Genomic DNA, 11650 nt, shown 5'->3' on the forward strand with positions numbered 1-11650 from the left:
TAATTCGGGGTAGTAACATGAAGACAGCAACTATTTTTGATAGCAAAAGGATGTGAATAATGGGAAGAAGGTGCACCTGATGGGGTGGGGCAGTGCAGGCCACATGGGCTAAAGAACCAAAAGGCTCAAGCCACTGAAGGGAAATTCAGCAGATGGATGCACTGCCCTTGGAAGGAAAAAGGGGCAATGAGGCATACAGAACCTCTGGAGTGGCAGCTGGGACACACTGGCCATTCTCTACCTCCCACAGGTCTTACCTTCCCTCCTACAACCAGTTATTTCCCAAAATCCATCACCCCTAACTCTATGCTGTCCTGACCCCTCTGTGAGTATGCGTATAGGTGTATTGGGGGGGGGGGGGCTACGTAGTAAGACAGGGTAGAGGAGAGATCCATGCAGATACCGGCGACATTGTTATTCCCCAACCCCATGCCCTCCAGATGTTTGGTCTACAATTCCCATCTGCCTCAGCCACAACACAGCCAGGAATGATAGTAATTGTAGCTGCAATGACACTGTAGATATGTAATAAATATAATCCTACACATTCATTCAGGGAAGATTGAAACAAGTATAAGCCTGTTTTCAGGGGGCTTTAACAGGAGAGCCAGTGTGGTGCAGTGGTTCAGAGCATGGGACTGGGACTCAGAGGATCTGGGTTCTAGTCCCTGCTCAGCCATGGAGCCACCTGGGTGACTTTGGGCCAGTCACTGACTCTCAGCCCAGCCTACCTCACAGGGTTGTTGTTGTGGGGATAAGATGGAGGAGGAGAATGATGCAAGCTGCCTTGAGCCCTTTGTAGGAAAAAGGCAGGATATAAATCGAAAAATAAATAAATAAAATAAACAATAACATTGGGAATAAATCTATCCTGATTTCTCTTCCATACTTCTCACCTTCCTTCCTCTTCTCTCCTATGGCCAGTATCTTCTCTGTCAGAAGCCACAAACAGAAGCCACAAACTTGCACACCCTCCAAGCCCTGTTGCACCTGTGCCCCACCTGTGGGTTTCCTGAGGCAACTGGTTGACCTGTAGGTTTCCTGTGGGGCAGCAGGTTGTGGACGCAATCTACCTAGACTTTAGCAAAGCTTTTGACATGGTACCTCATAACATTCTGATAAGCATACTAGAAAAACCTGGACTAGATAGAAAAACTATTAGGTAGATTCAAACTTGGCTGCTAAATTGGACACAAAGAGTGCTTGCTCATCAATGGCAACTTCTCAAATCAGATGGCGTTAACTAGTGGGGTGCTGCAGGGTTCAGTCCTGGATGCAGTGCTCTTCAACAACTTTATTAATGATTTAGATGAGGGAGTACAAAGAAAGATTATGAGATTCGCAGATGATGCAAAACTGGGTGGAACAGTGAACACCCTAGAAGACAGAATGAAGATCAGGGCAATCTTGATAAAGCTGAATGGTGGGCTGAAAGCAACAGAATGAGATTCAACAGGGACAAGTGCCAAGTCGTTCACCTAGGAAAACGAAACCAAATGCATCGATACAAGATGGGGAGTATGTGCCTTAACAGAAAAGAAAAAGAAAAAGGCCTTGGAGTTATTGTGGACAACAGGCTAAATATGAACCATCAATGCAATGCTAACCATCAAAAAGGGCAAATGCTAATCTGGGATGCATTAATACAAGCATTACTACCAAATCACAAGAAGTAGTAGTTCCCCTATATACCTCACTAGTCAGACCTCATCTGTCCAGTTCTGGGCACCAACATTTAAGAAAGATGCAGAAAAAGTAGAAAGGGTCCAGAGGAGGGCAACAAACATGATCCAGGGTTTGGAAACTGCCCTATGAGGAGAGACTGAGAGAACCGGGCATGTTCAGCCTTGAGAAGTGAACACTGAGTGGGACATGATATCCTATTGTAAGTACCTGAAAGGCTGCCACAAAGAGGAAGGTCAAGCTCTCCTCTTGCAGATACCAGAGTGTATAACATGAAATAATCGGGTCAAGTTGCAACAACCCAGATTCAGGCTAGATATCAGAAAGTTTCCTCAGTGTCAGAACAATAAGGCAGTGAAACCAGCTGCCCAGAGAGGTGGGGGGCTCTCCCACACTAGAGCCATTCAAGGAGAAACTGGACAGCCATCTGAGTGGGATTGTGTAACTTGGTGTCCTGCAACAGCAGGGGGTTGGACCTGATGGCCTTCATGGCCCTTCCAACTCGACCAGTCTATGGTTCTATGATCCTATGACCACTCTGTGAACAGAATGCTGCATAAGGGGGGCTCACCTTGGTCTGATCCAGTCTCTGGACTTTTCTGATGTGTTTCTCACGCAGCCATGAGCCCCCTCTCCCTCCCTGAACGCCCAAAGCACCCCTCCACCCTCACCTGGCTGGCTGCCCTTCCAACAGCCACACCACCCCCCTCCTGAAGCAGCCCCGGGACTGAGGCATTCGGAAGGGACCCCGCCCCTCGGGAAGCCCTTCAGTGCCCTCCTGCCCCAGGGCATCCCTGTCTCCCAGCCCTCGTTCCCCCTCCCAGCCGCCCCTTCAGCCCTCTGCCTCCCACCCCGCCATCATCTGTGGGGAGGGGGGCTCTCACCAGGTACAGGGTCCCGTAGATGCGGAGGGACTCGCTCAGCGCCCCCTGCGTGATGTGCACGAAGGCCCGGCCGCAGTGGGGGTGCCAGGTGTGCCCGATCTCATAGCAGTTGTGGGGGATGGACTTGCTCAGCGCCGCCATCTTGGCCCGGCCGGTCGCGCGCGGGGCGGCGGGGGGGGGGCGGCGCGGGGTCCGGCGAGCGTCGCGGCCGCCGCAGGAGAGAGGTCGCGCGGGGCGGCCGCGGCGCCGGGGTTACTCGCGGTCAGTCCCCTCCTCCCGCGCGCGCCCGCACGCGCGCCGCCGCCTCTCGCCGGCTCCGGCTCTGCTCGGCTCGCGTGAGCCGCGGCAGCCAATCCGGAGCCGGTTCGCCCCGGGGCCGTGGAGGAGGCAGGAGCGGGGCGGGGGGGGGGGGGCCGGAGGAGGAGCGGAGGCGTGGGAAGAGGCGGCCGAGCCTCCCCGGGAGCCCGCGCCCTGCTGCCCCCGCGGGCGCTCGCTGCGACGGAGCTGCGGGGATGGGTCCCGGGGGGCCGGCAGGGGGGCTCCCCGGGCTGCTCCCCGCCTGCCCGGGGTTCTGCTTGGCCCTCCTCCCTGGAGGCGAACGCCTGCCCCTTTGCTGTCGTGAGAACGCGAGGAAAGCCATGCGGGGTCAGACCCAAGGTGCATCTCGTCCGTACGCACGGTGGCGAGCCAGCCGCCCACAGGGTCCTTCCAGCAGGATGCGTGCGAGACCTCCTCCTGCCCCGGGTCCTCGCAGCAGTGCATGCAGGCAGCCACGGCCACCCTGCCGAAGGGGGAGGCACACAGCCAGCGAGGCTAGTAGCCGGGAATAGCCTCCGATCCCTTTGCGGCCATTCCCGCTTCCTGCGGCATCCCTTTCTACAGATAGGGTTACCCGTCAGAGCCTCGAGCGGATGTGAATTAGCACGTGCGTCACAGTCCTCTTCGTTTGTCTTTTTGGGTCCTGTGGACCTGAGCCTTTTTTTCGTCCCTAACACCGCCCCCCCCCATGCGGAGAAGGCGTTAGAGGGGTCAGCTGCAGCAGCACCAGCGGCCCCCTTCCTGCTGCCCCGTCCAGCCCACCTGGGCTGTCATTCAAAGGAGGCTCAAAAGATGGTTTGCGCTCAGTGGAGGCAGCCTGTGCGAGGCCTGCGCGGTGCAAGCAGCCCATGCGGTGGAATCACCCTGGAGCGTATCTGCAGGTGCTGCACCATGGCAGAGCACCTGGCCTCCTTGCAACCCACTGCCTTGAACGTTATGTCCCAGCCCCTGCCTTGGGTGTATGTAGGGGAGTGTCATAGTTCACTGAGGTACTTAGCAGTTCTTGCCTAGGAACAATTAGCTTTCGCAAGCAGCGAGCATTGCATTAGCTTGCAAAACAGTCCCTTGTGTGCGCTGGCTGAGCAGCGCCAGCATCCACGGGTAGGATTGGTGCGGGACCTGCTGAAGTCCACACCCCAACGGGGCCCACTGGAAAAAGCCCCGGAGTCGCTCCGCTGCAACACGCTTTCTCCCACTTACCCCGGGCATTGGTGGTGAAGAGGAGGAGCAGGAGATGGAGAACAAAACGTTCTCTTATGTTTGCTGGCACTGGGAACATGGACTCACAGATGGAGGGAGGAGGTGCGATTTTAATTGTACTGTGTATTTTTATACCACTGATAGCCAAAGCGTGCAAAGGATGTAATGCCTGTGACTCTCTGAAACCTGGAGCTGGTGCTAGTGTGTAAGCTCATCTGCCTTTCCTCCCCAGGGGTTTCTGATTGCAGTCTCAGGTCCCAAGGAAATTCCTTTCCAGACAGCTGTATGGGCTGGAGGGAAAGATGCTACAGTCAAGAATAAAAGGGGGCATAACTGCCCCCTTTCCTCAGAATGACATAGTCCAAAGGATCCAGGGCGGGGAATCCTGTGCCTCCCAGGAGCTGCTGTACAAGGAGGAGCATGCTGGGGCACCCACCCAGGGCCCACCTTCTCAGAATCCCACCGACATTGCTCCCCGGACTTGTTCCTGTGTCTGGCTGTTGCTCAGCCCACACAAACAGAAGGAGCAGCAGGAAATGCCATTTGCCTACCCATTCGTAGAATAAAATCACAGAACGGTAGAGTTGGAAGAGGCCTACAAGGCCATCGCATCCAACCCAGTGCTCAGTGCAGCAAGTCCAAGCATGCTGAGCTGCCTTTTGAATGCCTCCAGTGTGGGAGAGCCCACCACCTCCCCAGGGCATTGCTTCCGTGACTGTGCTGCTCGGAACAGCCAGCAAGTTCTTCCTGATGTACAGCCAGAACCTGGCTTCCTTGAATTTGAACTGATGGCTCCGTGTCCTGCACTCTGGGGTGACCGAGAAGAGATCCTAGCCCTGCTCTGCATGACAGCCTTTCATGCAGTTGAAAGACCACTATCCTATCTCCCCTCAGTATTGTCTTCTCCAGGGTAAACGTTCCCACTTCTTTCAATCTCTCCTTCTAGGGCTTTGTTTCCAGTCCCTGGATCATCCTTGATGCCCTTCTCTGAACCTTTTCCAGCTTGTCTGCATCTTTCTTCCACTGTGGACCCCAGAACCGGTTGCAGTATTCCAGATGAGGCTGAACTAGCGCAGAATACAAGGGAAACAATACCTCCCTCCCTGTCAAGCGAGCAAGTGCTAGCAAGAATAAGAAAGAGGATGGGGCTGAAGAACAACTGACAACAATACTGATGAAAAGACAGGGGGACATGGATGGTGACTTGTCCAGCCTTCTGGATCTGGCACTGCCTTGAAGGTGGCCTTCTGTGACCCAGTGCCTTTCAGGTGTTTGGACCACAGCTCCCAGCATTCCAAGCCATTGGCCATGTGGGCAGGAGCTGAAGTTCTAAGCATCTGACAAACACCAGGGTTGGGAAGGCTTGTATAAATATGTCAGCCAAGTATTATGCTCAGCTGATTGATGTGATATCATATCTGCCACCCGATACTAATGCGTCACCACCAGATTTATTTGTGCAATACCTTTTGTACTCCGTACAGATTAGAAAAGCAATGCCAAAAGTGCATAGCAAAATCCATCATCAGCAATGGAATAATAATACCAACAGAATAGCATCTGTGAAAACAGAACAGCAGTACATAACAAATGCAACATCTTGAGTTTAAAGGGGGGAAATCTCATGAGGTGGATTCTAATTTACAATAAATGCATTAAGTCGCATTAGAATCATGGAGCTGAAAGGGCCTTTGGGTATCATTTAGTTCGATCCCTGCTCCATGCCGGGGCCAGCTGCAGCATCCTTGGCAAGATAGCCATCCTGCCTCTTTTTAAATACCTCCAAGGAAAGATTGCCTTTCCGGGCAGTCTGTTCCCATTCTGAACAGCTCTCACTGTTGGGAGGTTTCCTCTAACATTTCTTCCCTGCAGTTTCCACCCTTTGGTTCTAATCCTGCCCTCTGGAGCAACAGAGAATAACTCTGCTCCATCGTTATTTGTTTGTTTGTTTCATTTTTATATGGCCCAATAGCCAAAATACTATGGGCAGTTAACAAAAGTTAAAAATAAAATAGTTCAAAAGACATTCACCAAAAAAAAATTGAACAAATCCATATTAGCAATTGCTATTATTCATCATAGAAACATAGCAGCAGTGCAGAATAAAATGGAATATATACAAACAAAATTAAACTGTTAAAATGCAGGGAAAATAGAAAAGGCTTCATCTAGCATTGAAAAGAAAACACAGTCGGTACCGAGCACCTCTCTTTGGGGAACTCATTCCAAAACCAGGGTGGCACAACGAAAAAGGCCCTTCTCCTGGAAGCCACCTACCTCACTTCCTTTGGAAGGGCCTCCTGGAGATGTCTGGGTCGGTACAAATGGGAGGAGGCATTCCCTCAGATAGCTTGGCCTCGAGTTGTTTAGGGCTTTGAATGTACTAGCACTTTGAATGGGGCCCAGGCTTCAACCCCAGCCAGAGCAGCTGGAAGAGGGCTAGCTGCCCTGTTTCAGATCAGTTGAAGTCTCCAGACCATGTTCAAAGGCACGACCACATACAAGACATTACAGCAATCCAAGCAAGAGTTTACTAGAGCATGGATAACTGGTGCTAGGCTCTCTCTGCCCAGGTAGGGTCCTCGGCTTAAGCTGATAAAAGCTGCTCCATGTCACCTAGTCCACTTAGGCCTCAAATATTTATTTATTTATTTATTTATTTAGGAGACTTCTATGCCGCCCCATCCGCCGAAGCCTCAGGGCAGCTCACAACCAAATGACAACTCCAAGCAGCGCCAAACTACAAACCTTGCCCTTGAGGGGGAGCGCAGCCCCATCCAGAACAGGTTGACTATCACCCAGCTGGACGGACGAAGCACCCTCTCACAGCACCCCTCCATCTTGCCTGGACCAAGCCCCAGTGTCGGCCCTCATCCAGGCCTTTCCCAGGCAGTCATTCAGAGCAGCCACTGCCTCACTCTGAAAAAGCAAGGCAGAGCTGAGTGTCATCTGCATAATGGTGGCACCTCAGCCCAAACCTCCAGATAACTTCTCCCAGCAGTTTCATGTAGATGTTAAATAGCAGAGGGGATAAAAGAGAGCCCTGCGGTACCCCCCATGGCACAGAGAAATAATCTCCCAGCACCACCACCTGGAATTGGCTGCTCAGACAGGAATGGAGCCACTGCAATGCTGTGTCTCCTATGCCTAGCCCAACCAGCCTATCCAGAAGGATACCGTGGTTGACGGTATCAAAAACTGCTGGGAGATCCAGAAGAACCATCAAGGTTGCACTCGCCCTGTCTCTGCCCTGGCAAAGGTCATTTTACAGGGTGACCAAGGCAGTTTCCATTCCAAAACCAGTCCCAAAGCCTGATTGAAATGGATCCAGGAGATCAGTGTCATTCAAGAGTGCTTGGAGTTGTTCAGCCACCACCCACTCAAGCATGGTAGTCATTCAGATACAAGAAGACCACATTTCTCCCCCCATCCTCCTCTTCCTCAGGCTAACCATGGCCTGCTCTTTCCACTGTTCCCCAGAGGACCTTGTTTCCAGTCCCCTTGACATCCTCGTTGCTGTTTTCTGGACACACTCCAATTTGTCAATACTTTCCTCCAAATGGGTCACTCAGAACTGGACAGAGTACAATCCATGTGGTTTGGCTAATGCAGAACAAAGTATTATTTCCCATGGTCTGGATTTTCTGCTTGTGTTAATGCAGCTGAAGCTTGCCCTTGCTTAGCTATTTATTCTTACATGTTCCCACTGCAGTTCAAGAGAAACAGCAAGAATGAAGTGCATGTCGGACCATGGGGGAATGATAGTGTGCATCCACGAGCATCCAGACAATCCTGCAAGCCTGGAGCGGAGAAGGTTTTTTGGCTTTGGCACCTCTGTGGGGCTTCAGTGGTGCCCACAAAGCTCTCAAGTCCCTGCACCCTGCAGAAAAATACTTTTAATAACGTATTTGGGGAATGTTAAGGTAGTCTCCAGCATTGCTCTTCCTCTCCCCTCTGTCTCACTGTTTCTCTCCCCACCCCCACATACCCTAATTTTGCTATGTCCCTCCCCACTGCTTGACCATGCTGTTTTCTCCACTCCCAGCCTCTAGCTTTGCTCTTTCTCTCCTCTCTCTCTAAAGATGGGGATGCTGAACTAAGTTTTAGAAAAGCAGTTACATTATATTACAACGAGGGGGTGCACAAAAGCCAAGGAGCTACCCAGGGTTTGGTAGCATGGCCATCTGGGGAACTCCAGAAGCTCGGGCTGGGATTCCAGAGGGGCACATTCGGTCCCACCCCTCCTGTAGGGGGCCCTAGGCCAGCACAGAGCTGTCGCCCCGTCCACTGCTGACAAGCAGCCCCAGTGGACTGGCTTGGAGCCAACCTGGGTCAACCCTCCAGCCCTGTGCTAGGCTACCACCCAGGATTTAAAAGATCAGACCCCACTGGCCACGGTGGAATCTACTTCTTAACATAGGATTGTGCTGTTAGACGTTCGGGTGCCGCAAGGCTCACCGGCTTTTGCCGTAACAGACTGAGAAGGCAACCAGCTGTAGTTTTACATTGTGAAACCAGCATCTTTCCAAACATGGTCCACACAGCTGCAGCTACTCACAATGTTACGACATGCTGGCAGTGCCAAGAGTGTCATAAGGGGTTGCGGAGAGGCAGCACAAAGGGCCCAGGGGCTCTTCCAAACAATCCATACAAGACCAACGGGGTGGGGGTGGAGAGAAGATCAAAGCACGTGCGAGGGGGCGGGGGGGGAGTGATTCTACCTACCTGCTCCTGAGCATGATTACTCAAAATAAGTCTTGGTAAATTAAGCCAGGGAGAGGAACTTTTTTCTGTAGAGGACGACATTCCTTTAGGATATCCTCTAGGATAATATGTCCAAGAGCATATGCTGGACCTGGACTCTGCCAAAGTCACTGACAGGCAGCCTCCAGGAAAAAATAAAGGATGACCTTCCCTTTTCCTTTTCCCTGTCTCTCTGACATCATGTTCATTCTCACTGCACTTCTTTTTCCCTTCCCAGGAAAGGAACAAATAACTCTTACCAGAATTCTAAGTTTAAAATGTAGACATTTTGTTAAATCTGTTCCATCTATGTTTCATGAACTGCCAGCTGTCTTTTCTTTATCAGTCACTCATGGACAGAATTTCATTTGTAATTTTTTAAAATATGCATGAGAATTTCATTCCACCTGTGCAAGTGTAAATTTGCATGAATGCCCCCAAAAGTACAAAACCAGCCTGCAAAACTACGGAATCTGCGTAACTTGGACAAAGTTGGTATGCTGCAGAATTCACATGTCAAATTCACAGAAATCTGAACCCACTTGATTTCTCTGACATCCCTACTCTGAGGTGATTGCGGAGATCTAGAAATTAGACCAAGAGCTGCATAAAATTGGACTGAAAACCACAGGGTAGCACTAAGATTACAGGTTTCCCCCTCTGTTAAAAAAGCAAACAGTTTAACCCAAAAGAACTAGAACACCACTTCTTGTATCACATCAAAATTGTCTCCACAAAGATTTGTAGGTCCTTCCCCCACAGCTCCCCAGGCAAGTGTGGTGGGGGGCGGAGGGGAGAAGGAAGGAAGGAATAGGGTGTCAGATGGATGAATCTGCCATGATTGCTGAGTTTGCCAGGAACTGCAGGGGCGAGGAAAGACCTTTGCCAAATTAAATTACCCATGCTGATGTGACCTACAGTAAACCCATAGCCCAAGGAAATTAGGACCCCATCCAGTGTTTTAATTTTGCAACAGTTGTGCAAAGCTATTTTGGCTTTTCATGGCTGTGAGCCTTCGTGTAGCAATCAGTGGAAGTGGTGCGTTCAGGAAACCCGCGAATACGAGAATTCAGACTCGGCTCTGAAGTTTCTCCAAACCATAGCATTAAGTACAGAAGACCTTTCACATTGTTGGGCAGCCGTTTTTATGGCATATGTCTCTATATGTTATTTGTTCTCTCTGTTTTAAAAGTAGAATGTGATCTCAAAATACCCTTGTGTCTACTGATATTTCAAGGTATGGGAATTAGCTGGAGCTATTCCCATTTTCCACATGTCATTTTTCCAAAATAAATAACGAGTGAATTGTTATTCACAGCAATATCCTGTAGTTTTGCAGAAAACTGGATTTTCTCCAACAATAAATGTGTATCCTTTCTTACAAAGAGATTGTGATGGCTTCTTTTTCTCAATTGATCATTACTTTTTCCACTTTCGAAAACTGGTAAAATACTTTTCACCTACTCCACAAATGATTGAAAGTTAAGAAAGAACCCCCGGGGACGAAATAATTTGTTCAGCTATTTATCTGCCTTCCCCAAATAGCAGGAGAACAATTAGAGCACAAGTATGTGAGATCTGATTCAGAGATAAGGGAACCCTTTTCTGTGCAAATGGGCCATTGACTCACGGAGCTAGATGTTCCAAATAGCCATATTTCAGATGGAAAAAGGGAAAAAGTGAGGCAACACTAAATGTCACAGAAGCCAAATACTGACCTATATTCTGTTCCAGAAACTGTTTTCCTTCAGAAATGATCTTGACTTGTTCATTATCACAACAGAGGCTGAAAGCCCGTGTAGCATAGTGGTAGAGTATAGGACTTTGACTCAGGAGGTCTGGGTTCTAGGCCCCTCTTGACCACCGGGAAACTTCAGGCCGCTCATTGACTCTCAGTCTAACCCACCTCACAGGATTGTTGTGAAGAGAAAATGGACAGAAGGGTCATAGAAGCCACCTTGGACTTCTTCCAAGAGAGAAAAGGGCTGGTATACATATAATTCCATAGTAGTAGCATTTGGCACTATGCTGTCTCTTAGCTCTGGAATTACAGATCTCCCACCTGCAATCTGAAGTTTTACAGCACAGTCTCAGATAGTCCTTTCTACCCTCATGTTGAGAACTAGGCCCCAGTGTTGGTTAATACATAACACGTTTTATGTCCTGAATAAACCTCAGTGTACAAATCGCAGACTCTCAGTGTTTGTATGTGCAACTTTCCCAGGCTTCTTTAGAAAAAAACCCCCCCAGAGATGTGTTTATGGGGCCAAAGTAACTAAGGAACTGAGTATCTGGCAGGGACTCCACCATATAGGACCTAGCTTACCACTTCCCATATTATTTTGGCTGCAAAAGTATGTCGCAGGGGATTTCAACATTCCTGTGAGAAATATTAAAAACAAACACTAGCATTCACGTATACCAGCAGTATTATTCGCCATTCTCCTGGGCAGGCTTACAGAATGTTTTGATAATGAGCTGATATAAATAAAGCCCCCTTCAAAATGAGAGATTATTCAGAATTGCAACGCAGATGACAACAGTGCAATGTTGACACTTACTGTTTTTCCTGTTAAAAGGTTAACTGTTAAAAGAACTCTCAACGCCTCACCAAAGGCTTGAAACTGTTCCTGGGGAACATACCAGCTACATATATGGTGTATTATACAGGAAAGAGGAATCTAAGTCTCCCAGATGTTGTTGGACTCTCAACTCCTATCATCTCCAGGTAGCATCTCCAGGAGCTGTAATCCGAACATTCCCCAGCTTTGATGTCAGATAGAAGGTGAGGCTGCAAACTGCATCAGTGTAAATTCTGGAAG

At 49.8% G+C, this 11650-nt stretch overlaps 1 protein-coding gene across 2 annotated transcripts in view; it reads right to left on the reverse strand.

The window, feature by feature from the left end:
• TMEM135 (transmembrane protein 135) overlaps positions 1–8907 on the reverse strand; it is a 179042-nt gene extending 170135 nt beyond the window's left edge. Inside the window, exon 1 of one of the 2 annotated variants that reach the window (XM_044441519.1) lies at positions 8811–8907. In XM_044441519.1, coding sequence (XP_044297454.1) covers positions 8811–8891 — 81 coding nt within the window. In that variant the 5' untranslated portion in view covers positions 8892–8907. Of the gene's footprint in view, positions 1–2567; positions 2709–8810 lie in introns of those variants that run through there. The other variant, XM_044441518.1, reaches the window with a different exon arrangement.
• Positions 8908–11650: the final 2743 nt, after the last annotated feature.

Source organism: Varanus komodoensis, unplaced genomic scaffold, assembly GCF_004798865.1.
Source record: "Varanus komodoensis strain SLA01 unplaced genomic scaffold, ASM479886v1 scaffold4, whole genome shotgun sequence".
Taxonomy (NCBI): domain Eukaryota; kingdom Metazoa; phylum Chordata; class Lepidosauria; order Squamata; family Varanidae; genus Varanus; species Varanus komodoensis.